At 40.2% G+C, this 25699-nt stretch overlaps 1 protein-coding gene across 1 annotated transcript in view; it reads right to left on the reverse strand.

The window, feature by feature from the left end:
* Nucleotides 1-25699, reverse strand: part of DNAH3 (dynein axonemal heavy chain 3) — a 169854-nt gene that overhangs the window by 100373 nt on the left and 43782 nt on the right. The window contains exons 16-21 of the mRNA XM_063099804.1: nucleotides 18902-19055; nucleotides 17973-18117; nucleotides 9773-9984; nucleotides 5538-5629; nucleotides 3475-3589; nucleotides 210-326 (exon numbers count right to left, since the gene is read on the reverse strand). Of these exons, the coding sequence (XP_062955874.1) occupies nucleotides 210-326; nucleotides 3475-3589; nucleotides 5538-5629; nucleotides 9773-9984; nucleotides 17973-18117; nucleotides 18902-19055 (835 nt within the window). The remainder of the gene's footprint in view (nucleotides 1-209; nucleotides 327-3474; nucleotides 3590-5537; nucleotides 5630-9772; nucleotides 9985-17972; nucleotides 18118-18901; nucleotides 19056-25699) is intronic.

The raw sequence follows: 25699 nt of genomic DNA on the forward strand, positions 1-25699 counted from the left end.
AATCTCACCTTCTCTTTTGTCAGACTGTTGCAAAGGCCCAGCGTGCCATACACTTACTTGGATGGTTATTGCTTTTAGTCTTGTGTTATTTTTTCTACCCCAATAGAAGGTGAATTTCTTTGTTAACTGAACTTGAAAAGCTTCCCCCTCCTCTGAAAAACCCAGAGCGAATGGGACACCACCAAACACTCAACCTCATTTCCGCTTACCCGGCATTCTGCTTCTATTGGCTTGATGAATGCGGAGCCACACATGGTCTGGGTCTTTATCGTGTGATCATCGAGGAGCAGTTGAATGTCGTCAACTGCACACAAAATGCTTGTATCCTGCAAATAAAGATGCCCTGCCCTGTCAAAATCACAAGACCCCCATTTTTTCATGCTGATCCCTAAAGACCTCACAGCTCAGAACTCTACTCCAGGGGGATCAGGAATCTATGTCTTGCAGAGATTTCTATTTTCTTCCTTGATAATGTTCTTAAAGACATTTATTTCCCACCTCTTTTGCAGAAATCAAACACATTCTGAGCCCAGACCTGCAACTAGAATCTGCTGGGGAAGATTCACCCATAGGTGGGAGGATCACCTGCCAATCTGACTGGTCAGGCCTAGACCTGCAATTAACAAACTGTGTGCTGTGACACCCTGGCACTGCAGCCAACTCAGAGTAAATAATTGTGGTTATTTAAATATAAAATACACATATCATTTTTTCTTTCAATTTATAGTTTTGTTTGTTTTTCAAACATCTGCTAAGTTGATATGACATAAATCCTTATTAAGTTGTTTGGACCTAATGATGGATCTTGGATGCAGCCGGCACCACTTCCGATGCAGCTGGTGCCACCTTGGACATGGCTGCGCCATCTTGGACATGGCTGCATCATCTTGGACGCTACTGGCATCAATATCTGCTACTGGCAGATATTGAGCACAAAATGGCTGCCAGTCTTTACCCTACCTGGTGGCTTTCTTAGACAAAGAAACTCTTCTACTCCTGCCTAGAGGTACCTCCTGTCTTGATTACGTCAGCCCTACCCAGCACACCAGCACCAATCGTTGGCCTTACCTTACATACCACCACCACCTCCGCCTGCATTTTTCGTGCCCACCAGCCCATATAAGGCCCATGCACTCCCTCTAGGGCCGCTGCAGGCCATTCTGAGCACAGCCTGGCAGATTTTTCTTCCTTTAATAAAGCTTGAACGATACCCGGCGTTTCAGCTCACTTTCTTTCACTAATTACTTCATAAACAATTTCTTTTGGCCAAGAAGCATCATGAAAAAAGTTCTTAGACATAAAAGGAACTGTTTACCCAGAAAGTCTGGGAACTTCTGTCCTATGTGTTTACTAGGTAGTATTTTACTCGTGAGTAAGGTTACTGTGCCTTACAGGTCAGACCCTGCAGATGGCACTTTCCCAGATGATGAGGGTCTGTCCCCCAGGGCAGGTTGGTCTTCCTCACTCTGTTTTCACTTCTTTCAAGCCTACATCTGGGGGCTAAATTGGCCCTAGAACATATTCTCTCATCTACCTCTACCATAGCTCTGCATTGGGAAGCTGTCCAGCTACTGATAAAGGGATATCTTGATTCCCCTTTTGGTGTTGATCCTTGTCTATGGCTACTTCAGTCAAAAACTCTGACAAGCAGCCAGGTATAGCTGAGCCATTCCCGAGTCCCCTAGCTTAACTCCTCCTTCCAGCTTCCCAGTCCCTGTAGCAATATCTAATCCAATCAGTTCATGTAGCACCGAGCTTCTGGGACCCATGGTGGCCTGGACTTGCTGGGAGAGGCCCAGGAGCAAGCTCGTGTGCCCCCAGTTCTTCTCCCTCCCACTGGCTCATGTATAGTTCTGTTGGGGCTCAGAACACAATGCCCCAAAGCACGGTGCCTTGACTTGCTGAGGACATCGGAAGGCCTCAGACGTGAGATCTTTCTGACCTTCTCCCACCCTCTTTCCTACTATTCTCTTTACTCCCCTAAGGCAGACCATAGAAATTAGAATTCCTCTTCCCAGGGTGGGTCATAGAAACTAGAACTCTTTTTCCTCAAAGTGAGCCATGAAACCTTAGAAATATTACTCTAATCTTTCCCCACTTTCTGTGTAGGAGCTGGCCATCGAGAAATTCTCTGACCTACCTTGTCTGATAGTAGGTCATTAGACCCTCATTCCAGAGGGGTCCTGCCCTGTACCTGGGAAAAAGGATTGCCACAAAGACAGGCCAAGAAGAATAAGAACAGACAGGCCTTGATGGATTTCCCCCCTCAGTCTAGTACCATTAGATCATACCCTATTTCCAATCACATTTCTACATTCTTCATCGACCCTAAGTACAAAATTAGGCAGTTTTCCTTTGGTCTTTTAGTCTTCATTTCTGAAGGCTCCCATGTCACATAAAACTTTGATGAAGTAAATGTGTTATTCTTTTCTCTTGTTAACCTGTCTTTTGTTATAGGGGAGCTGGCCATGACCCTTATGACGGCTGAGGAAAGGTATCACAGCTTTCTACCCGTACAGTTCTTATCCAAGTGAAATCAAGGCATTAGGACTATTGAGAGGGGAAAGAAATCACAAAAGGACAACATGCAGCCGGGAGCAGGAGGAAGGTGTGGGATCCTTTAGGGATTTGGTTCTCAATCCACATTGCACGTTAGAAAAACCAGGGTGCCCAGGCACTCTGGGGCTGCAGGAGCCAGGAAGAATCGACTAGGATTTTGTTAAGCGTCCCAGGTGATTCTACTGTGCAGCCAAAGTTGGAAGCACTGTTTTAAGAGCCAGTGGTCTGCAGCATGTGAATATCAGCCTGTTGCCTCCACAATTTACAGCTCATCCAGAGCAGCATGCCCATCCTGACCCCAGGCCCCGTCCCAAGAGCAAGCCAGACCCTAGAGACAGCTGAGCAAACTCTTCAGGTTTATGTGCCTCCATGTGCTCTGTACAAACTAAAGTGTTCTCCACAAATGACAGGGAAAAGAAAGAAATCTACACCTTTGCTTTTCAAAATGTGGCCAATATTACCTGGAGCTCATTAAAACCACAGACCCTTAGGCCCCACCCCAGACCTGCTGCATCAGAACCCTTCCTTAACAAGATCTCCAGGCGATTCCTGCACATATTAACATTCTAGAAGCGCTAGGCATTGTCCACCCCAGGTATGCTTCTGGGGAGCTTTGGAAAAGTACTTAAGCCTGCGCCCTCCCTGGGAGATGCTAATTCAGGAGGCTTGCTCAGTTCCTTTGCACTGAGAAAGCTCCTTGCTCGGAATCAAAAGGCCTTTCTGATTTGAAAATGCATCCTTCCAGCAATGCCTGAGAAGAAAGATGCCTGGCACAGAAGGCAGACAGAAGGAAACAGTGAAGACGCTGGGAATTATTCCTCTGTCAGTTCTGTTGCCATCCTGAATGAATCACCTCTGTCATCTGCATAATAAATGGAGCTGCTTTCAGGGGGCTGCGTTTGGACCGAGACTCACAGTGTCCCTGTACTTCACGAAGCTGAACGTCGTGTTAACCCAGTCTAACTTCATTTTCTCCAAGTTTTTCTCCAGAGAATATTCCTTACTGGCGGCTGCACTGATGGGCTCCAGCCTGAAGAGAGAACACAGCAACAGCAACAGGAGACACAGGAAACACGTCAAAGGAGAAATTTAGCTCAGTCTTAAGAGAATTTCAAAAAGCCCTTAATTTTACCAAAATGGCTACTATCCTACTGCCAGCTACTTCCAACGTTTTGCAGGATTTCTCACCTTCAGCACTATTGATTTTCTGGGCTGTGTTATGTGTTGAATATTCCCTGCCCCAATTCCTACATTGAAGTTCTAACCCACAGTACCTCAAAACCTGACTTGTTGGAGACAAGGTCTCTTAAGAGGTAATTGAATTAGAATGAGGTCATGAGGGTGGGCCCTAACTCAAAATGATTGGTGTCCTTATAAGAAGAGATTGGGACACAGACACACAGAGAGACGACCATGTGAATGCTCAGGAAGAAGATGGCTGTCTGTAAGCCAAGGAGAGAGGCTCAGAAGAAATTGACCCTGCCAACAACTTGGTCTTGGACTTCAAGCCTCCAGAATTATGAAAAAATTAATTCCTGTCGTTTCAGCCACCCAGTGTGTGGTAATTTGTAATAGCAGCTTTAGCAAACTAACACAAGCTGGATAATTCTTTGTCATGGGGCGCTGTCCTTGTGCATGGTAGGATATCTAGCAGTGTCCTTAGCCTCCACCCACCAGACGCCAATAGCAGTGTCCCCCATCCCACTCCTGGACTACACATCAATTCCCCTTAATCTGGTGTCTTTTTCTCCTCAGCTATGTGCCTTCTTCCCTCTCCTTGTCAGAAGGAGCAATAGAACTGGTCTTGTGTACTCAAGTAGGGCCAACTATCTAGGGCTGAGACCCCTCATTTAGCCTCATGAAGGGAGGCAGACAAGGCACAGATAATCCCAAACAGTGACTGATCAAGACCTCAGCAGCATGGCCTTTGGAAGACAACCAAAATGAGCGTGCCTATAGGGAATAATTAGTAAAGGCAGGTGCCAACCCAGGAGGGCATGAGACAAGGAGCCACAGAGCCTAGCACTGGCCGTGTGGTGATGGCCAAGTCACCTGACTGGCCTCATGTCCCCATCTGCCACCTCACAGAGTTGCTGGTGTAATTAAATAAGACCAAATGTTCCCCATGCCTTATGAACTACCCTAGGGTATGACTTAAAAATGCGAATGATGGCACAGGGGATGTATTAATCAGTTTGGGAATCCATGAAGTATTTCGAGAATTGACCTCAATGTTCTAGAGAAGCTCACTGCCCATGCGCTGGGATAAAGCTGCATCAACTATGGTGTGAATGGATACAGGGACCATCGCACCTCACTGATAGGTAGTGGCTGCGTACCTCGACTTTACATCAGTTCAGGTTACATGCCTTATCTCGTAATCCTCACAATAACTCTAATCACCTAGCTACGTCCCATTTTACAAATAAAGAGACCAAGGCACACAGAGGTTATAACTTGGCCAAGGGTCACCACGTCTGGATTTGTCACAGTTGAGCATACTTGCATGGAAAACGGAAGAGTAGCTGTATATTTAATTTGCTCAGTCTTTGTCTTCTGAGCTGGGTTTGTTTTTTAGGCCATGAAGGGTAATGGTTAAGATTGTGGTCAGCTTGCCTGGATTCAGTTACTTAACCTCTCTAATTCTCAGTTTATTTCCTTATCTGTAAAATGAGAATAACATTAGCTACAGCACGAGATTGTTGTGATGGATAAATGTGTTCATGTATGTACAATGCTCGGTGCGGCATGTATTCAATAGCTGGTGTCTTTTGGAAGAATCTTATTGGGGGGAAATGAGGCCCTTTAATCGAAACCTGGTAGAAATGTGTGGGTGTCTAGGCCTGCTCCTCAATGAGGGACAGTATTGGTGGGTGTTGGGGCACATCAGAGCACTCAGGTGGCAGAGATATGAGGCCAATCTCACCATCGTGGGAACTGACAGACACTTATGGTCCCTGCAAAGGGATGAGCCTTACTTTTCAATAAATTTGCTGAATCCATATTCCAGCATATTTGAGAGGCAAGTCGTTTCCGTGGGCTTTATTTCATAGCCAACAATCTCACTGATCTGCAAAGAAAAGAGGAAAACAAGTGTTTATCATCCACGGTAGCACTGTCCAACAGAACTTCCTGTGATGATGGAAATGTTCTTTATCTGTGCTGTCTAGAACAGCAGCCATGGCCACATGTGGCTGCTGAGAGCTGGAAATGTGGCTAGTGTGACCGAGGAACTGATTTTAAAATTTTATTTAATTTTAGTTAATTTACATTTAATTAAACAGCCCCATGTAGCTAGAGGCTATTGACTTGGACAGTGTGGGTTTAAGGGCTCAGGAGGTGGCCTAGAGCCCAGGCTGCATTAAATCTCATTTACCCAGAAGTGTGTGAACACCTTGAGGGCTGGGACCAGGTCTACCTTGTTTTCGTCCTCCCAGGGCTTCGTGCAAAGCCTGATCTGTGCTAGAAGCTGCAGTAAGCATTTGCTGAATAAAAGAGGAAGTCATGAGCACACGGGACAAGGAGACCCCCAAATTCTGTGATCTGAGGATGTTGGGCAGGAGGAAGGGCTCTCCCTTCAAAATATCTCCTTTTCCATGTCAGTGTGCCTACTCATTAGAAATCCCACATCCTCTGGTGTAAATACTACCCCAGGCTTACCTCTTAGGTACAAATATCCCTGAGAAAAGTCTTAAGTTAGGGCTCTGATGGCTTTTGAAAACTTCTCAGGAACTAAAAGATCTGGGCAGTATGAGGGTCCTGTGTGCTGAAGAGGAGAATGGGGACTGATGGGGAACGGGGCTCTGTGAAAAACCTCACCTACTGTTCAGTTTTGTCTCTGTCAGCCCCGAGGGATTAAAGAATGCCAGAGCAAGAAGGGGCATGAGGGCCATGTCATGTTCTGTCTTACTTGGCCCTGTGTCCCTGGGGCCTGGCATCTAGTGGGCATGGGTAAATATTCACAGCGTGAAAGCATGAATAAACCAACTAACTCAAATGGCTTCCAGTCTTGTTCTGAGGACATCTGGAGGACCACTAAGGTAACAGAAATAAAAAAGGAATCCACATTGACTGAGGGCTTCCTGAGTAGTGAGCACTGTTTCATTTTCACGTGATGAGGAAGGTACTAACGTGTTATTATCCCCCCTCTATATATAAGGAAACTGAGACAGAGAAATTAAGTATCCTGGCCAAGACCACCCAGGTAATAAATGGAAGAATTGGGATTTGGATCTGATTCTGACTTCCAAGATCTTATCTGTCACATGCTAGTGTTTCTCACGGGTCTTCTATTACAGTGTGTACATACATAGTGCATAACTCTAGAAAGCACAACCCATGCTGTAGTGCACAGAAGCAGCATTCCCTGGAGTTGTGTAGGGTGCAACCTGCACAACTGTTCCTGGTGGCCTGTGCTCCCATATATTCTCCAATACCTGAAAGCACCATCTAGAACAACACACAAACTACCTCCAGGATTAAATGACACAGCTATGTAAAGTACTTGCCATAGTACTTGGCTCATAGTAAGGACTCAGAAATTGATAGGTTTGTTTTTTAAATTGCTTTTGTTAATTACAGAGAATGACAAAGCATCCGATTCTCTAATTCCAAGAGCCTAGACCTACGCTGTCCAATATGTAGCCCCTTGTGGCCAATGAGCCCTTGAAATGTGGCTAGTCTAAACTGAGATGCACTGTAAGTGTAAAAACACTCCATATTCTGAAGATTCAGTATGAAAAATGGAATGCGAAATATCATATTAACATTTTTATATCAGTTACATAAATAAATGATAATATTTTGGATATATTTGGTAAGTAAAATATATTCACAAAATCTACTTCTCATTTCCTTTTACTTTTTAAAATGTGGCTACTGGAAACTTTAAAATCACACATAAGGCTCATATTATATTTCTAATGGACAGCACTATCCTAGTCCTAGAGGGCCAGCCTGGGTACAGATAAGCGCAGTTTCTCCCTGAGGTCAAATGTTACCCTGTTCCATTTTGTTTTAAACCACAGTGGTAACTGCTTTGCCGACTTCTGTAAAGTCTGTGCCCTAAACATAGGGCACTAATTTTTCCTGCTTCAGTTTTGGTAAATGGCCAGAAACCTCAGCACAGCCACTGCATGACCTCAGAAGATCCATCTTCCAGCCCTGACAGCTACAGGTGGCTTAGCCTTAGAGCCCCTGCCAGAGCCAGCATCTGTGCTGATGGATCTCCTGAGTTACGCATGAGGGCAGAGAAGGGCTTTCCCAGGCCTGGAGCCATCATTGGGGTGGCTTGTGGTATGACCTACACTGCAGGCAAGAGCAGCCCTGAGTGTATGTGGTGGCCTTTGTACTTTCTGAGCCCACCTTTTAGCTGCTCTGCCCAATGACCTCCCACTGTAGGGGCTCATTCCTCAGGAGCCTCCGTTCTGGGGCTGTGCTACACTCTTACCTACGGTTAACTGGCCCTGCTGACCTCTCCCTCCCTTTGCCCTGATATTTCTTGCCTTCTTTTCAACTTTCTAGGCTGAAGCAAACAGATCTGGGTTCCAACTCCCTGCCTATCCCCAGCCTAGACACGCATACGAACTAGTCACATGACAACTTACTTAATCTCTCCAAGTCTCAGTTTTCCTACCTGTGAAATGGGGATAATAATAGTCCCTACTTTGAAGGGTTGTTAGGGGGATAAAATGAGAGAACCAAATAAAGTGTGCAGCACAGTACTTAGCACATAATTGGCACTCAGTACGTTTTAGCTATTATTCTTATTATTTTACTGTAATTCTAAGGAATACTTTTTCCAATCTACCCATCTAAGGGGTCTACAAATGAGACTTTGGAGTGTCTAGCAATGGTTGAGATTTTTAAAGTGCCCACGTGTGAGAATAGCATCATCATAGAGGAGGCAACAGGTGGGGGCATATAGCTTTTCCCCCTGGGCATTCTTTAAATGCCATTGATGGGGACACTTTTCATAGTGTCATCTCATGAAGAAACTTGGCTCCACCAGAGGCCGCCTGTCCACCTTGCCTCCCCAACCCCCTAAGTGGGTCAAAGTTCTAACTAACCTAGGTCCGTAGGGAGAGGCCCCTATGAGCACCAAGTCAGGGCAGCTGTCCTCTGCATACCCCTCTGCAGGGGCATTTCAAGACCAGAAGTCTACTCAGATGATCTCTCCCCTGTCTTCATTTGCAACACCCCACCCTTCAGTTAGGTCTCGAGTCTAGAGGCTTCCTGGAAGATTGAAAGTAGATCCTCCCTACAGAAAAATCCTAAATCTCCCATGTATCAAGGCCATTGTCTTCCTAGGGAGATCAAATACTCCCAGCCACAGGGCAATGGGCTTCATTCTCTTGAAGGTAATGCATGTGTTGTTAGACTGGATCCTTCCACAGACAGAGTCCTCAGTCCTGTACATGGTTCTGAGAGTGAATTCCAGCCAGGTCAGAGAAGAATCTGCCCATGGAAAGCCATTCTCATTTCCACCTCCACACACAGCAACTCCCTGGTAGAGGATGCTTCAAGGCCAGTGCTAGCCCTTGAATGTGACAACTATTTTAGAAACACAGTGAGTTTTCTTTTTTCTGCCTACTGTTCACACCACACTTATCACCCTCACACTTGGTTGCTTATAAAAATCCCAACTATTTTTAGGGAGACTATTTATTATTCTCATTCATAGGCTCGAAGGGCTGAAAGAAGAGGTGCAAAATTATTTCTGAACACAGCCTGTTTGACAATGAAAGTCCACACCAAAGTCAGCCTGAGCAGGAATCGTCTGGCATTATTAGCAGCCACCTGGAAAAGATGTGACTTTCCTTTTTGTGTATCTTTCTTTTTTGTGTATCCTGGGTCATAGAAGAAATCAAGGCACTGTCTCTGTAATTTAACACACTTATCACCCTGTAGGACCTCCAGCAGCCATTGGATTAAGAAAGCAGACAGAAGACCGCCCCGTGGTCACTGGCTGGAACAATATTCACCAGCAGTGGGGTCCCAAAGAAAGTCAACCTGTTTGTGAGGCAGGTAGTTCATGGCATATCCCACCCTTCCCTTCCTTTAGAAGGATATCACTCCCACTACTATCCCTTTGGCCTCCTATAGATTCTCCTTTCAGGAAAGAGAAGCCTGACCCAGTAATGTTTCCTGCCTTCCAGAGGGCTACCAGGACCAGGTACGATGGGGCTGCCTGGGGGCGGGCAGTGATAGGAACCTGCTGCCAGTGCCGGTCTTTCATTCCTGGGTTGCAGGAAATGCTGAGGATGGGAAGGTGTTGTTTGAACTTATCGATCTTGATTTTCATATTCTCTGCTAAGCGCCTGGGTGCAGGCACATCAGCTAAGGTCTTGATCAGTTTATATGTCGTCCTCCACATGTTTCCTATCTGCTCCGCGATTTCCTCAGCATTCAGTAAAAAGAGGGGTCCTGAAATAGAGAAGATGTGGTAAAGGAAGGGTCAGATATCAAGTAGATGTTAGTTATGCATAGTTTTCATTTCCTGAACTTAGAATTGTGCCTGTCATGTGGATAGTGGAACAAGCACAGGCTTTGGGGTTGGGTCTGGATCTGAAAGCTCCCCTTAGCCAGTGAAACCTTGGGTATGTTACTGGACTTTTCTAAGCCTCAAGAGTATCACCTGTGACACAGGGTTGATAATGAATACCTTGGAGGGTGATGTGAAAACCAGGTGAGATAACAGGAGTGAAGTGGCTAACATAATGGAGGTGCAGTTAGGGTATCGATTGCTACTATTGGTTTTGACGCTGTTATAGTAGTATCAAAAGTTGTTCCACAAATGCTGTGAACTATTAGCAATTGGGGAATGTGACGAATAGGAGATGGGAGCTTTCTGTACAGTTCTGGTAACTTTTATGTAAGCTTGCAGTTATTTAAGAATAGATTATTTAAAAAGTGAAAAAATGACAGCTCATTTTTTAAAAAGTGCTCTAAAACATTCATTTCTCATCTTTTTCTTTTATGGAAAATCTTTGGCATTTGGATTTCAGCCAAAGTCTTTCATGCTGCTGCTTCCCCTCGGATATTTCAAATTAGTATTAACTCTTGCATCATGAGGTTGGTAATTTACTCAAAAACATTTTTCTTTCAGGGCTGCTGAGACTAAATAATTTATTATTTAATAACTTTCATTAATTTAACATGCTTCATCAACCTGACATTTTTGTTGGGTAATCAAAAATTAAAATTTTAGGAAAAGAAAAACAAATGTGAGTATTTTCCACAATCCAGGAAATATTATAGGTGCTGGACTAGCAAGAAAAGTGCCTGCATGATAGGTGAGCAGCCTCTACTAGGGAGGGTTTGGCTGAGTTATCACAGTGACTTTACCAGCAGGATGAGTGTATCGGGCGAGGCTAACGCCTCATTATTTCCACTGCTACCTGTGAGAGAGAGGCACAAAGTGACTTGCCTGGGTTATTTGCACTCAATCAGGCTAAGAGAAGACACAACACTTCTCAGTCCTGAGGGAAGTAAGCAAGATAATTCCTGGATTTTAGAAACTGCTCTCTGAAAAGCAGGTATGAATTCTCTTATTCACATGCCTTGGTAGCTTCTCACCTCATAACTTAGAGCAAGACCACATTATGGAATTCCAACGCTGATCTTATAAGATGAGATAGCAGTCAGCTCAGTCTACATTCAGATATGGAGGCTGGAGGAAATTTCCACTGAGGTCCTTTCCAGCTCGGACATTCTAGAGTTCTGAGTAACATTGCTGAAGTCACCATTAAGGTCAGTACTCTTCAGCCCCATGAATGTGAACAGAGAACAACTTCTAAGCAAAGAGGCGATGTGAGACCATGCATTTAAGCACATCTGCCTTTTCTAATTCCCACTAAATGATCAAAGGCAGATAATAAAAGGAAAAACACGCATCTTTACTGGAAGCTAGAGAAGATGCCATCCAAGTGTGAGCCACTGGGAGAAATTTCTGTAGGATATTCACAGTGGTTTTCCAAGTTTAGCAGATATCAGAACTTCCAGGAGAGCTTGTTAAAATGCAGATCCGGGTGAGAGCTCAAGATTTTTTATTTCTAACACATTCCCAGGTGCTGTCAATGCTCCCAGGACCATACCTTGAAAGCCAACTGCAAGGGAGAAGTGGGAGGACACTCACTAGGAATCCCATTGCCAAACTCACTGCTTATCCATGGAGAGAAGTATGTCAAGCAAAGAAGAAGCACTGTGAAAGCTGATTTTAACAAAGGCAGTTTGGTCGCTTAACAGAATACTCTGCCCAACATCAGCAGAATACACATTCTTTTTATTGCAAATAGAACACTTACCAAGATAGACCATATTCTAAGTTATACAACAAACCTCAACAAAATATTTTTTGTTTTTTATTTATTTAATTTTTAAAACTTTTTATTATTTATTATTAGCATATTCATTATTACAAATTATGGTTTTTCTTTATGCTCTATACCCAACCTATCACTTCCCAAACCCCCTATTTTCCTCCCCCCATCTCTAGTATCATTAACAAATTTAAAATAATTAAAATTATGCATGGTATATTCTGTGAACATAATGGAATTAAATTAGAAATAATCATAAAAACATAACAAGAAAATCTCCAATCACTCAAAAATTAAAGAACACAGTTCTAAATAATACATGGGTCAAAGAGGAAGTCTCAATGGGAATAAAAAATATCTTAAATTGAACATAATTTGTAGGGTGCAACTTTAGAGGAGAAATTTATAGCATTAAAAAAAGAGAAAGTTCTCAAATAAATCATTCAAGTGTCTGCCATTAGAAACTAGAAAAAGAAGAGCAAAACAACCCAAAGCAAGCAGAAGGAAAGAAATAATAAGAAGAACAGAAATTAATGACATTGAAAGCAAAAATAATAGAGAAAAATTATTAAAACTAAAAACTGTTTCTTTGAAAAATAAAATTGATAAGCCTTAAAAAAAGAGAAACTTCTAGCAAGATTGGCAAAGAAAAAGAGAAGATGTCATCTATCAGTATCAGAAATAAATGATGGGATATCACTAGTGACTCCTCAGACATTAAAAGGATAATAAGGGCTGGCCAGTTAGCTCAGTTGGTTAGAGTGTGGTGTTATAACACCAAGGTCAAGGGTTTGGATCCCCGAACAGGTCAGCTGCCAAAAAAAAGAATGTTTTAAAAAAGGATAATAAGGAAATGGTATAAACAACCTATGTACAGGAATTAAATCACTTAGATAAAATGAAACAATTCTTTAAAAACTACAAACTTCCAAAACTCACTCAAGATAAAATGGACAACCTGAATAGTCTTATAACTATTGAAGAAATTGAATTTATAGTTTAAAAACTTCCTAAACATGGAAACCTGAGAATTAGATGGTTTCACTGGAAAATTCTACTAAACAATAAAAGAAAAATCACAACAAAACCTGTACAATCTCTTCTAAAAACAGAAAAGGAGAAAACATGTCCCAAATTATTGTAACAGGTCACCATTACCCTGATGCCAAAACCAGACAAAGACATTACAAGAAAAGAAAACTATGGGCAAATATTCCTCATGAACACAGACACTAAAATTCTCAACAAATGTTAGGCATGCAAACTGAACCCAGCAATATATAAAATGAATAATACACGGCCAACTAGCGATTATCGTAGGAGTGCAAGTCTGGTTTAATATCTGAAAATCAATGTAATACACCATATTAACAATGTAAAGATATATAGGTGGCAGATAAGTATATGAAAGATGCTCAATATCATTGTAGGAACTACAAATTAAAACAACAGTGAGATGATACTACACATCTGTTAGAATGGCCAAAATCCAGAACACTGACAATACTGAATGCTGGCAAGGATGTGGAGTAACAGGAACTCGCATTCATTCCTCATGGGAATGCAAAATGGTACAGACACTTTGAAAGACAGCTTGGGTGTTTCTTACAAAACTGAACATACCGTTACCATATGACACAGCAATTGAGCTCCATGGTATTTACCTAAATGAGTTGAAAACTTATGTCCACACAAAACCTTGAACTTGATTTTTATAGCAGCTTTCTTCATAATTGCCAAAACTTGGAAGCAATCAAGATGTCCTTCAGCAGGTGAATGGATAAGTAAATGTGATACATCCAGACAATGGAACACTATTTAGTACTAAAAAGAAAGGAGCTACTGAGTCACAAAAAGACATGGAGGAAACTTAAGTGAAAGAAGCCAATCTGAAAAGGCTACATGCTGTATGACTACAACTGTATCATGTTCTGGAAAAGGCAAAACTATGGAGGAAGTAAATAGATCAGGGGCTGCCAAAGGTTACGGGGGAGGGATGGAGAGAGGAGTATATAGAGCAGAGGATTTTTAGGGCAGTGAACCTATTCTGTATAGTACTATTACGGTGGGTACAAGCGGTATACATTTATCAAAACCTGGAGAACATACAACACCAAGAATGAACTCTAATGTGAACTGTGGATTTGGGGTGACAATGATGTGCCACTGTAAGTTCTATAGCAACAAAGATACCACTCTGGTGCTTGATGGTGAGATAGTGGGGAAGGCCTAGTGCAGGCAGGGGATGTATGGGAACTCTCTGCATTTTCTGCTCAATTTTGCTGAGAACCTAAATATGCTCTAAGAAAATAAAATCTAAAAAAAAATTTTTTAAAGGAATAGAAGAAAGCTCTCAAATCAGGGTAGATTGGTTCCTGAAAGAAGAGGAATGACACTGCACCCCTCCCCTTACTGCTCCAAACACAAAGAAGTAATACAGAAAATGCAAAAAGAAGATATTTTAAATGTAGTCTCTGAAGCAAGATAATGATCTCCTTGGACGCAATTGATTTCGGCTCTTGGGTGCTAGAGGTGATCCACAGGTGATGGGTTCCCTGAACCAGGTTCATTGCTGGAAATGAGGGCTGGGCTGGTGTTCCTCGCCCACCCCACCCATGAGGGGATAACTTCTGTAGCTACTATCTGAGGCTAAGCCTCATGTGAGAAAGGAGGAAACCCTCACAGTCCTGAGATCCAGCTGACCTGACCAAGGTCCTGAGCAAGGCTGCCAAGAATGCAGGGACTGGATGATGATGATGATGATAATAATAATAATAATAATAAACTGTATTTCTGTATACTAGCAAAGGCCAAGTAGAAACTAAAATTTAAAAACATATATCATTTATAACTTCAAAAAAAGAAATACTTATGTATAAATTTAGTGAAACATGTACAGAATCTTTATGTTGAAACCTACAAAATGCTGATAAAAAGAAGTCAAAGAAGATCTAAATAATTGAAGAGATGTACAGTGCCCATGGACTGGAAGACTCAATGTAGTATAGATCTCAATTCTTTCTAGACTGATCTATAGATTTAACACATTTCAAATCAAAATCCCAGCACAGTTTCTTTCTTTTTCTTTTTTTTTTTTTCACGTATTTGATTCTCAAATTTATATGGAAAGACAAAGGTACAAAAATAAAATAAATTTGCAAAGAACAATGAAGGTGGAGGAATCACACAATCTGATTTTAAGGCTTCTTGTTAAACTTTACTTTTCAAGATGATGTGGTATCAGTGAAGGGCTAGACGCATAGATCAATGGAATAGAATAGACAGTCAAGAATCAACTCATGCTTATGGAAAATTCCACTATAAGACTTCCTAAAGGACTGTTGGATAATATGCATCAAAATGTAAAATTTTCATGATAGTATTTTCAACAATTGTTCCAGTTGCTCGAACAATTAGATATCCATATGCAAAAGAATAAACTTGAACTAAACCTCATACTTTATAAAAGTTAACTTGAAATGGACCATAGATCTAAATGCAAAACACAAAACTATAAAACTTCTAGAAGAAAATATAGGAGAACATCTTCATGACTAGGGTTAGGCTCAGAGTTCTCAGAGATGACACCAAAAGCACAAATCATGAAAGAAAATTGGACTTTATGAAAATTAAAAACTTTTTGTCTATGAAAGACACCATTAAGAGAATAAAAAGACAAGCTACAGACCTGAAGAAAATATTTACCAATAACACGTCTGACAAAGGACTTGCATCCAAAGTATATTTAAGAGGACAAACAACCCAATTAAACAAATGGGTAAAAGACTTAAATAGACATTTCACCAAGGAGGGTATACCAACAGCAAGTAAGCATATTAAAAGGTGTTCAATATTGTTAGTCACTAGGGAAATGCCAATTAAAACCATGATCAGATCCACAGCCTTCTATGACAAAGGCTTGGTCTTGGATGCTAAATGGTACAGCTACTATGGAAAACATGAATTTGGCATTTTCTTATGAAGTTATACATATGCTTTAAATATAACCCAGCAATCCAGTCCTGGGCATTTACCCTAGAGAAATGAAAACTTGCGTTCACACAAAAACTAGGAGGAATGTTTATAGAAGCTCTACTTATAACAGCCTGAAACCGGAAACAACACAAATCTCCATCAGTGGATGAATAGTTAAACTGGTACATAGGGAGTACTACTCAGCAATAAAAAAGAAAGACATATTGATACATCCAACAACTTGGATGAATCTCAAAGACAGTATGCTCAGTGAAAGAAGCAGTTTCAAAAGATCGCACCCTGTATCATCCCATTTACATGAGAGTCTCAAAAATACACAACTATAGCAGCAATGAAGAGATCAATAGTTGCCAGTATTAACGACCAGGGAGAGGGTGCGACTACAAAGGAATACTACAAGGGAATTTATTGATGTGATGAAACTGTTCTGTTTCTGATTCTGATGGTGGTTCTACAAGTATAAATCTACACGTGTTAAAATTCATAGATCTATATGTATTCCCCAAATGTCAATTTTTCTGTATATAAATTAAAAAAATAAAATGTAAAATATTTAAAAAATACAATATCTACTTCTAATAAAAACACTTGGTAAATTATAAATACTTCCTTAACATCACAAAATTTGTACCTCAAACCAACAAAAAGCATCATGTTTAAAGGTCACACTGGAAGAATTCCCATTAAAATCAGAACTAAAACAAAGGTGGCCATTCTTACCACTATACTTTATTTTTGAGGTGCTATCAACACAGAGAAGTGAATTTAAAAATGAGTATGAATATGATTTTTAAAATAACACAAAATATTCTAATTGTATAGATATGATTGAGTACCCAATTAAGAGCATCAACTGAAATATTATTCAAAATTGAAAATTATTTAAATAGCGGACTTTAGTGACACTCCAGCAGAAAAAATAGGAACACATGTGAATAGGCTTTTATAAAACAAGGAATTCAACTGCCATTAACATTCAACTTCAGTGGTAATAAAAGGAAAGAATACTTTTTACAAATGAAAAGAAGATACCATTTTAAACATCAAATTGGCAAAAAAGTTTTCAAAGTTATTATTTCCCAAGTTTGTTGAGAGTGTGAGGAATGGGCACTCTTAATCAATGTTAGAAGAAGAATATAACTTTTCTGGAAGACAGTAACAATAATAAAAGCATTTTTTAACATCTTAGTAATTTTCATAACATAGTCTTTGATCTAGCCACTTCACTTTTAGGAATTCATCCTAACAAAATAATCATAGTTGTATCCAGAAAATTGGCAATAAAGATGTGCATATCAGTTGTGTTTATAAAACTGAAGTCCTAGAAATGAGGTAAAGGCTCAATCCTAAGGGTCTCTGATATTGTCCTCTGCTCTTAAAGACTGCTCCACAGGTGACGTCATTCATGGCTTTATTTGGAATTTACACATCAATTATTTCCCAGTATAAATCAACCCCCCCAAATCTCTCTCTTAAAATCCACACTGATACATTCAACTGTTAATAAGCATTTTCATTTGAACGTTTGCAGACACCTCAAACTCAGTCTATTCAAGCTGGTATTTTTTTTTCCCCCAACGAATGTGTCACTTCTCTTGTTCAGGGATGGGAACATCTACACTGAATTGCCTGAGCCAGTAGTATGGAAGTCACCCCAGGTTCCTCCCTGTCCCTCACTGCTCCTCATTCCGCGTTAGACCAATCATTAAGTCCTGTTGATTCTACCTCCTCAGTACCTCTTCAGACTCCAGAGCCAAGCAAATGTCTACGGCACTCTGGCCTTTCTTGAAGCAGCGCCACAGAGAAACTGCCATTTTATCCTCCTGTCACCTGCCTCTCTGAGTCACTGCCCAATCCATGGCTCTGGGTAGCTGTCTATTCTATTTTACCCTGGAAACAGGACTGGTTTTTTGCTTCCCACCTTCCATTGTTATTATCACATCAGAAAATTTTGACTGTGGCTGCCTTAATCCAGAGTCTCAGAATCTGATGAAAAGTCCAGCCAGAATCTGAAGTGCGAATCCCATGTTAGAACTGGCTGGGTGCATACTCTACCCCGTCCCCATTCTGTCCCTGCAGAGTGAGACAACAGCATACCATTCATCCACTCCTCTGACTTGGTGCTGAACTCATAGGCCGTCACCCACAGCTGCTCGTAAGGCACTTTATTGGTCAACAACGTTTGCAGAAGAGGGAAGGTACTTTTCTCCTTTTCCAGCAGCTCTTCCTCCTTATTGATCAACTGCAGGACAAAAGGGGGTGCTGGTTATTGGGTGGGTGGTTCTCTTGAACCCTACAAGCCACCATGGCAAATTCCTCAGTGTCTCAAAAACCAAGTAGAGGAAGATGCTCATTCATCTGGAGAGTAAGAGAGGAAAATGAAGGTGGGCTCAAACAAGACTTTCGCTCTGCTCCCTGCAAGGGCCTTGGCAGCTGAGGTCTGGCTGGTCGAAAGTGCAGGATGATTTGCTACTTGCTCTACTGTCTTTGCTTCCCTTTACCCTAGTCCCATTTCCATTTTCATAACTTTTGTAGGTACTTCAGCTGTTCATATGATGCCACCTTCTTACACTGACCTGTCTCAAAGGTAACAACTTTAATGGTTAAAGAACTTACCAGCTGACCTTTGAGGAAAGTTATTTAGCTTCTCCAAGCCTTAGTTCTCCCACTTTAAATAGGAATAATTGGAGATGATAATAATGCCTAACCCAAAGGTGTGCTACAGGCATCAAGCAAGATATCGCATATGAAGCCCTTTGCACATTGCTGAGCACATAATTAAAGCTCAGTATATGTGAAGAGTTATCCTATTATAATTTCTTCTTTGTGTACTCAATGAATAACAAAAAATTTGGTTTTAAAGGAGGGGTGTGAAAAACGGTAGTTGAAAGTATTAATGAAATAACTGGTCAATTAATCGATCAATCCATCAATACTATCCACCTGACAGGTGCTAGTAGGAAAATACAAAACCAAGGACGAGAAGCAACAGACCCGTAATAAGCCCCCATCCCAGGACCTCAAACCTCAAATTCCACCAGCGCCCGGTCGAGGTTCTTTGAAAGCTCATTGAGCTTTTCCACATTGCTCTTCATTTCTTCTGTAATCATCACTTCACGCTTCCTAAAAGCTTCCAGTTCCTTGCTGTAGCCCTCGAGTTTCGACTCAAATTCTGAGCCCCTGAAAGTAAAGACAGTCAGGTCACATTTGGCCTTTTCGTTCTCTTCACTTACAAGATATTGGCATTGCTCACCGTATACAAGCCTGAGGAGAATTTGATCTTCCGGTTCCTGCAAATCCCACCACCCCCAACTCTCTGTCTATGTCTATGTGTATGTCTGTCTGTGTCTATGTCTATGTCTATATGTGTATGTGTATGTGCATGTGCGTGTGCATGTGCATGTGCATGTGCATGTGCATGTGCATGTGTATGTGCATGTGCATGTGTATGTGTATGTGTATGTGTATGTGCATATGTATGTGTATGTGTATGTGTGTGTGTATGTGCATATGTATGTGTATGTCTGTCTATGTGTATGTGTATGTCTATGTGTATGTGTATGTCTATGTGTATGTCTATGTGTATGTCTATGTGTATGTGTATGTCTATGTGTATGTGTATGTCTATGTGTATGTGCATATGTATGTGTATGTCTGTCTATGTGTATGTGTATGTGTATGTGTATGTCTATGTGTATGTGTATGTCTGTCTATGTCTATGTCTATGTCTATGTCTATGTCTATGTCTATGTCTATGTCTATGTCTATATCTATGTCTGTGTCTATGTCTACGTCTACGTCTGTGTCTATGTCTGTGTCTATCTTTATCTCTATTTCTCTATCTAAAAATAAAGAGGAAAAAATAAGTTAACTACCTATAATCCCACCTCTCAGGGATGGGGCTGCTGTGAGCCTATTGGTGACTAAACATTTTCAGATATTTTCCTATACAGGTAAATATATATAACATGTATGTATGGATATACATGTTGTTTATTCGTTCAGCCATTAGGTACTTATTTTTGAGTAGCTAACACATTCCAGAACTTCTCTAGGTATCAGGAATTTACTTGTTAAGTATGTTATTAAGCTCCCTACCATCATGAAACTTGTATTTTAGTTGGGGGAGACTTAGACAAAAAACATGGACGGATGGATCAATCCATAAATAGGATTAAGATGAAATGAGGTATTTTTGAGAGTGATGAATGCTCTGAAAAGAATAAAACAGGGCAGAATGACTGGCAGATAAAAGTGGAGGACTACATCAGCTAGAGTGATCAGGGGAGACTGTTCCCAAGACTTATCTACTTCATTAATATTATCATCAAAGCAGGTCTCAGATTTACTTCTCCCTTTTCCTAACAAGGTAGAATAATACAGTGTTACATGGACAGGGTCTGGAGCCAGACAGGCTAGGTTCAAATTCCTCCTTTTCCACTTAGTAGCTATGTGGCCTTGGACAAGTCACTTAGACTCTTGATGCCTCAGTTATATGAAATGGGGATAGAAAAAGTACCTACTTGATAGTTAAAACTGACAACAACAAAAATGCTCGGAATTGAGCCTGGTGCATAATAATTACTATACAAGTGTTTGCTCACATTTGCTAGAATGTAAATTCTATAAATGCAGTTTTTCTCTCCTTAATTCCTTGTTGTATCTTCAGCACTTAGAAGAGTGTCTGGTACATAGCAAGAAATCAATATTCACTGAATAAATAAGAGATTTTGTTACTGAGAGCAGCTATAGTGACAGTCCAAAAAGTGGCTATTATCTTAAGAATACTTTTTAAAAATTGGTTATGAATATTCATGAGATACAAAGCTGATTGTCATCCCTCGTGCCCAAGATGTGAAAGCCAGATCCATACTGGCAGCATGCCCATTACCACAAATTGCGTTTGTACCCCATGTCTCCCACCCAATTATCCCCAACATCCCTCCCCCACCCCCACCCCCACCCCCTTTCCCCCCATTCTGCTTTGTAACCCAAGGTATGTTCTCTCCCTGTGTAAGCCCAACGCACCACTGTGGTCTTTCTTTCTTTCCTTCTTTCTCCCTTAGCTCCCACTTATGAGTGAGCACATGTGGTGTTTATCCCTCTGTGCTTTGCTTATTTTACTCAACGTAAGTTTCTCCAGGCTCATCCATGTTGTTGCAAATGGAAGAATTTCATTCTTTCTTATGGCTGAATAGTATTCCATAGTGTATATATACCACAGTTTCCTTATCCAATCATCCATCGATGGACATTTAGGTTGGTTCCATGTCTTGGCTACTGTAAACAGAGCTGTGATGAACATGGGAGTGCAGATACCTCTTCGACATGATGATTTCCATTCCTCTGGGTACATACCCAGAAGTGGGATTTCTGGATCATATGGAAGATATATCTGTAGCTGTTTAAGAAACCTCCATACTGTTTTCAATAGTGGTTATACTAATTTACAGTCCCACCAACAGTGCAGCAGCACTCCCTTCTCTCCACACCCTCACCAGCATTTGTTATTCACCATCTTCTTTATTATAGCCAGTCTAACTGGGGTGAAATGATATCGCAACGTAATTTTAATTTGCATTTCCCTGACGACTAGTGATGTTGAGCATTTTTTCATGTACCTGTTGGCCATTGTATGTCTTCCTTTGAAAAATATCTATTCAGCTCCTTTGCCCATTTTTTAATTGGGGTATTTGGATTTTTACTGTGTAATTGCCTAAGTTCCTTGTATATTATAGATATTAATCCCTTGTCAGAAGCATAGTTAGCAAAAATTCTCTCCCACTCTGTAGGTTGTCGTTTCATTCTGTTGGTTGTTTCCTTTGCTGTGCAGAAGCTTTTTATTTTGATATAGTCCCATTTGTTTACTTTTTCTCTTGCTGTTTGTGCTTTCAGGCTCATGTTCATAAAGCCTGTGCCCAGACTTAGTTCTTGAATTGTTTCACCTATATTTTCCCTTAGTAATTTTACAGTTTCAGGTCTTATACTTAAGTCTTTAATCCATTGAGTTGGTTTTAGTATATAGTAAGAGATGCATATCTCGTTTCATTCTTCTGCATATGGAAATCCAATTTTCCCAGCACCACTTATTAAAGAGGCAGTCTTTTCCCCAGTGTAGATTTTTGTTGCCTTTGTCTGATATCAGATGGCTGTAAGCCTGAAGGGTGATTTCTGGGTTCTCAATTCTGCCCCACTGGTCTGAGTGTCTATTTTTAGGTCAGTACCATGCTGTTTTTTACAATAGCTTTGTAGTATAATTTGAAGTCAGGTACTGTTATGCCTCTGGCCTTGCTTTTTTTGCTCAGGATTGCTTTGGCTATTCCAGGTCTTTTGTTATTCCATATGAAAGTAAAGATTGTTTTTTCATTTCTGTGAAAAATGTCATTGGTATTTTGATGGGGATTGCATTGAATCTATAGATCGCTTTGGGTAGTATAGACATTTTTGCAATGTTAGTTCTTCCAATCCAAGAGCATGGAATATCTTTCCATCTTTTTGTGTCTTCTTTAATTCTTTCAGAAGTGGTTTGTAATTCTCATTGTAGAGGTCTTTCACCTCCTTGGTTAAATTGATCTCTAGGTACCATATTTTTATGGTGACAATTTTAAATGGGCTTAATTTCTTTATTTCTCTTTCTGTTAATTCATTATTTGAGTATATAAATGCTACTGATTTGGGGGCATTTATTTTGTATCCTGCAATGTTACTGAAGTTATTAACCAGCTCTAGGAGTTTTTTGATAGAATCCTTAGGTTTTTCTATATATAGTATCATGTCATCTGCAAATAGAGACAGTTTGACTTCATCTTTTCCAATCTGGATTCCCTTTATTTCTTTCTCTTGCCTGATTGCTCTGGCTAGTACCTCCAATACTACATTAAATAGAAGTGGTGAGAGTGGGCATCCTTGTCTTGCTCTTATTCTTAAGGGAAAGGTCCTCAGTTTTTCCCCATTCAGAATGATACTGGCTGTGGGCTTGCCATAGATGGCTTTTATTGTGTTGAGATAATTTCCTTCTATACCTAATTTGTTGAGAGTCTTTATCATGAAGGGATGTCGAATTTTGTTAAATGCTTTTTCAGCATCTATTGAGATAATCATATGGTCTTTGTCCTTGATTTTGTTGATGTGGTTTTTCACACTTATTGATTTTCATATGTTGAACCATCCTTGCATCCCTGCGATGAATCCCACTTGATCATGGTGTATAATTTTTTTTAATGTGTTACTGTATTCTGATTGCTAATATTTTGTTGAGGATTTTTGCATCTATGTTCATCAAGGATATTGGCCTGTAATTTTCTTTTTTTATTGTGTCTTTATTTGGTTTTGGTATTAGAGTTATGTTGGCTTAATAGAATGAGTTTGGGAGAGCAGCTTCTGCTTCGACTTTTTGGAATAGTTTGAGGAGAATTGGTATTAACTCCTCTTTAAGTATTTGATAGAATTCGGCTGTAAAGCCATCTAGACCTGGACTTTTCTCTGTTGGAAGATCACTGATTACCACTTTAATCTTATTGCTTGTTATTGGTCTGTTCAGGTTTTCTATCTCTTCTTGGTTCAGTCTGGGTAGTTTGTGTGTGTCTAGAAACTTATCTGTATCTTCCAGATTTTCATATTTGTTGTCATCCAGTTTATAATAGTCTCTAATGGTTCTTCATATTTCTGTGGTGTCAGATATAATGTCTCCCTTTCATTTCTGATTTTTGTTATTTGTATCTTCTCTCTTCCTTTTTTTTTTGTTAACCTAGCTAATGGTTTGTCTATTTTATTTATCTTCTCAAAAAACCAACCTTTTGTTTTGTTGATCTTTTCTATTGGTTTTTTTTGTCTCTATTTCATTTAGTTCTGCTCTGATCTTAATTATTTCTTTCTGTCTACTACATTTAGGTTTGGATTGTTGTTGTTTTTCAAGCTCTTTGAGGCATAGCATTAGATCGTTTATTTGAAGTCTTTCCATTCTTTTGATGTAAACATTTACTGCAATAAATATGCCTCTTAGTACTGCTTTTGTAGTATCCCACAGGTTTCGGTATGATGTATTTTTATTTTCATTAGTTTCTAGAAATTTTTTTATTTCCTTTTAAATTTCTTCTTGGATCCAAAGGTTGTTCAGGAGTCTATTGTTTAGTTTTCATGTATTTGTATAATTTCCAGAGCTTTGCTTATTATTAATTTCCAGTTTTAGTCCATTGTGGCCTGAAAAGATACATGGAATGATTTCAATTTTTTAAAATTTGCTGAGACTAGATTTGCGACCTACTATGTGGTCTGTCCTAGAGAATGTTCCATGAGCTGATGAGAAGAAAGTATATTCTTTAGTTGTTGGGTGAAATGTTCTGTATATATCTGCCAGGTCCAGTTGGTCTAAGGTACAGATTAAATCCTGTGTCTCTTTGTTGATTTGCTGCCTGGAAGATCTGACCCATACTGAGAGGGGGTATTCAGATCACCCAGTATTAATGTATTAGGGCCTATTTCTTTCTTTAGGTCTAAGGGTGTTTGCTTTATATATCTGGGTACTCCAGTATTGGGTGCATATATATTTATGATTGTTATGTCCTGTAGCTGGATAGATCCTTTTATCATTATATAGTGGCCTACTTTGTCTTTTTTTATGTTTTTTGGTTTAAAGTCTACTTTGTCTGATATAAGAATAACTACTCCTGCTCATTTTTGGTTTCCATCTGCATGGTATATCTTTTTCCATCCCTTCACTTTTAGTCTGTGTGTGTCTCTACAGGTGAGGTGGGTCTCCTGAAGACAGCATATACTTGGGTATAGCTTTTTAATCCAATCAGTCAGTCTGTGTCTTTTGGATGGGGAGTTTAATCCATTCACATTTAGGGTAGTTATTGACAAGTATTGGTTAATTCCTGTCATTTAATTGCTTTTTGTTTAGATGATTTAAATATCTTTTGATTATTACCCCCCCGTTTTACTTTTCTTCTTCAATGTTAGCTGGAAATTTAATGTGGCATCATTTAGCTTCTTTCTCTTTCTTGTTGACATTTTTGTTTTAATGGTAGGTTTTGCTCTTGTGCATTTGAGATAGTGATCATCACTGTTCAGATTCCAGATGAAGGACTCCCTTGAGAATTTCTTGCAGGGCTGGACATGTGGTGGTGAACTCCCACAACGTGTTTTTGTCTGGGAAATACACTATTTCTCCCACATTTCTCAAGGAGAACCTTGCTGGGTAAAGAATTCTTGGCTGGCAATGTTTTTCTTTTAGTATGTTGAATATATCATTGCACTTTCTTCTGGCCTGTAGAGTTTCAGTTGAGGAGTCTGCTGTTAGTCTAATGGGGGTTCCCCTATAGGTGACTTGACTCTTTTATCTTGTTGCTTTTAGAATTCTCTGTCTTTGAGCTTTGCAAATTTAACTATAATGTGTCTTGGGGAGGATCTTTTTGGATTGAATCTGTTTGGGGACTTTTGAGCTTCCAGGATCTGAAGGTCTGTATCTCTCCCTACACCTGGGAAGTTTTCTGTTACTATTTCCTTGAATAGGTTTTCAACACATTTTCCTTTCTCCTCCCCTTCTGGAATACCCACAATTTGGATGATAGAGCACTTGAAGTTGTCTGCTATCTCTCCTATATTTTCCTCATTATTTTTAATTATTTTTTCCTTTTCTTTGTCTGCCTGCAAAAGACCATCTTTGAGATCTGAAATTCTTTCTTTTACTTGTTCTACCCTGCTCCTCAAGCTCTCTGTTGTGTTTTTATTTCATTGAGTGAAGCCTTCATTTCTAGTTCTGCTGCACTCTTTTTAAAGGTATTAATCTCTGTGGATTTCCTCCTTCTTATTCTGGATATTTT

Source organism: Cynocephalus volans, chromosome 6 (assembly GCF_027409185.1).
Source record: "Cynocephalus volans isolate mCynVol1 chromosome 6, mCynVol1.pri, whole genome shotgun sequence".
NCBI classification, from domain to species: Eukaryota; Metazoa; Chordata; class Mammalia; order Dermoptera; family Cynocephalidae; genus Cynocephalus; species Cynocephalus volans.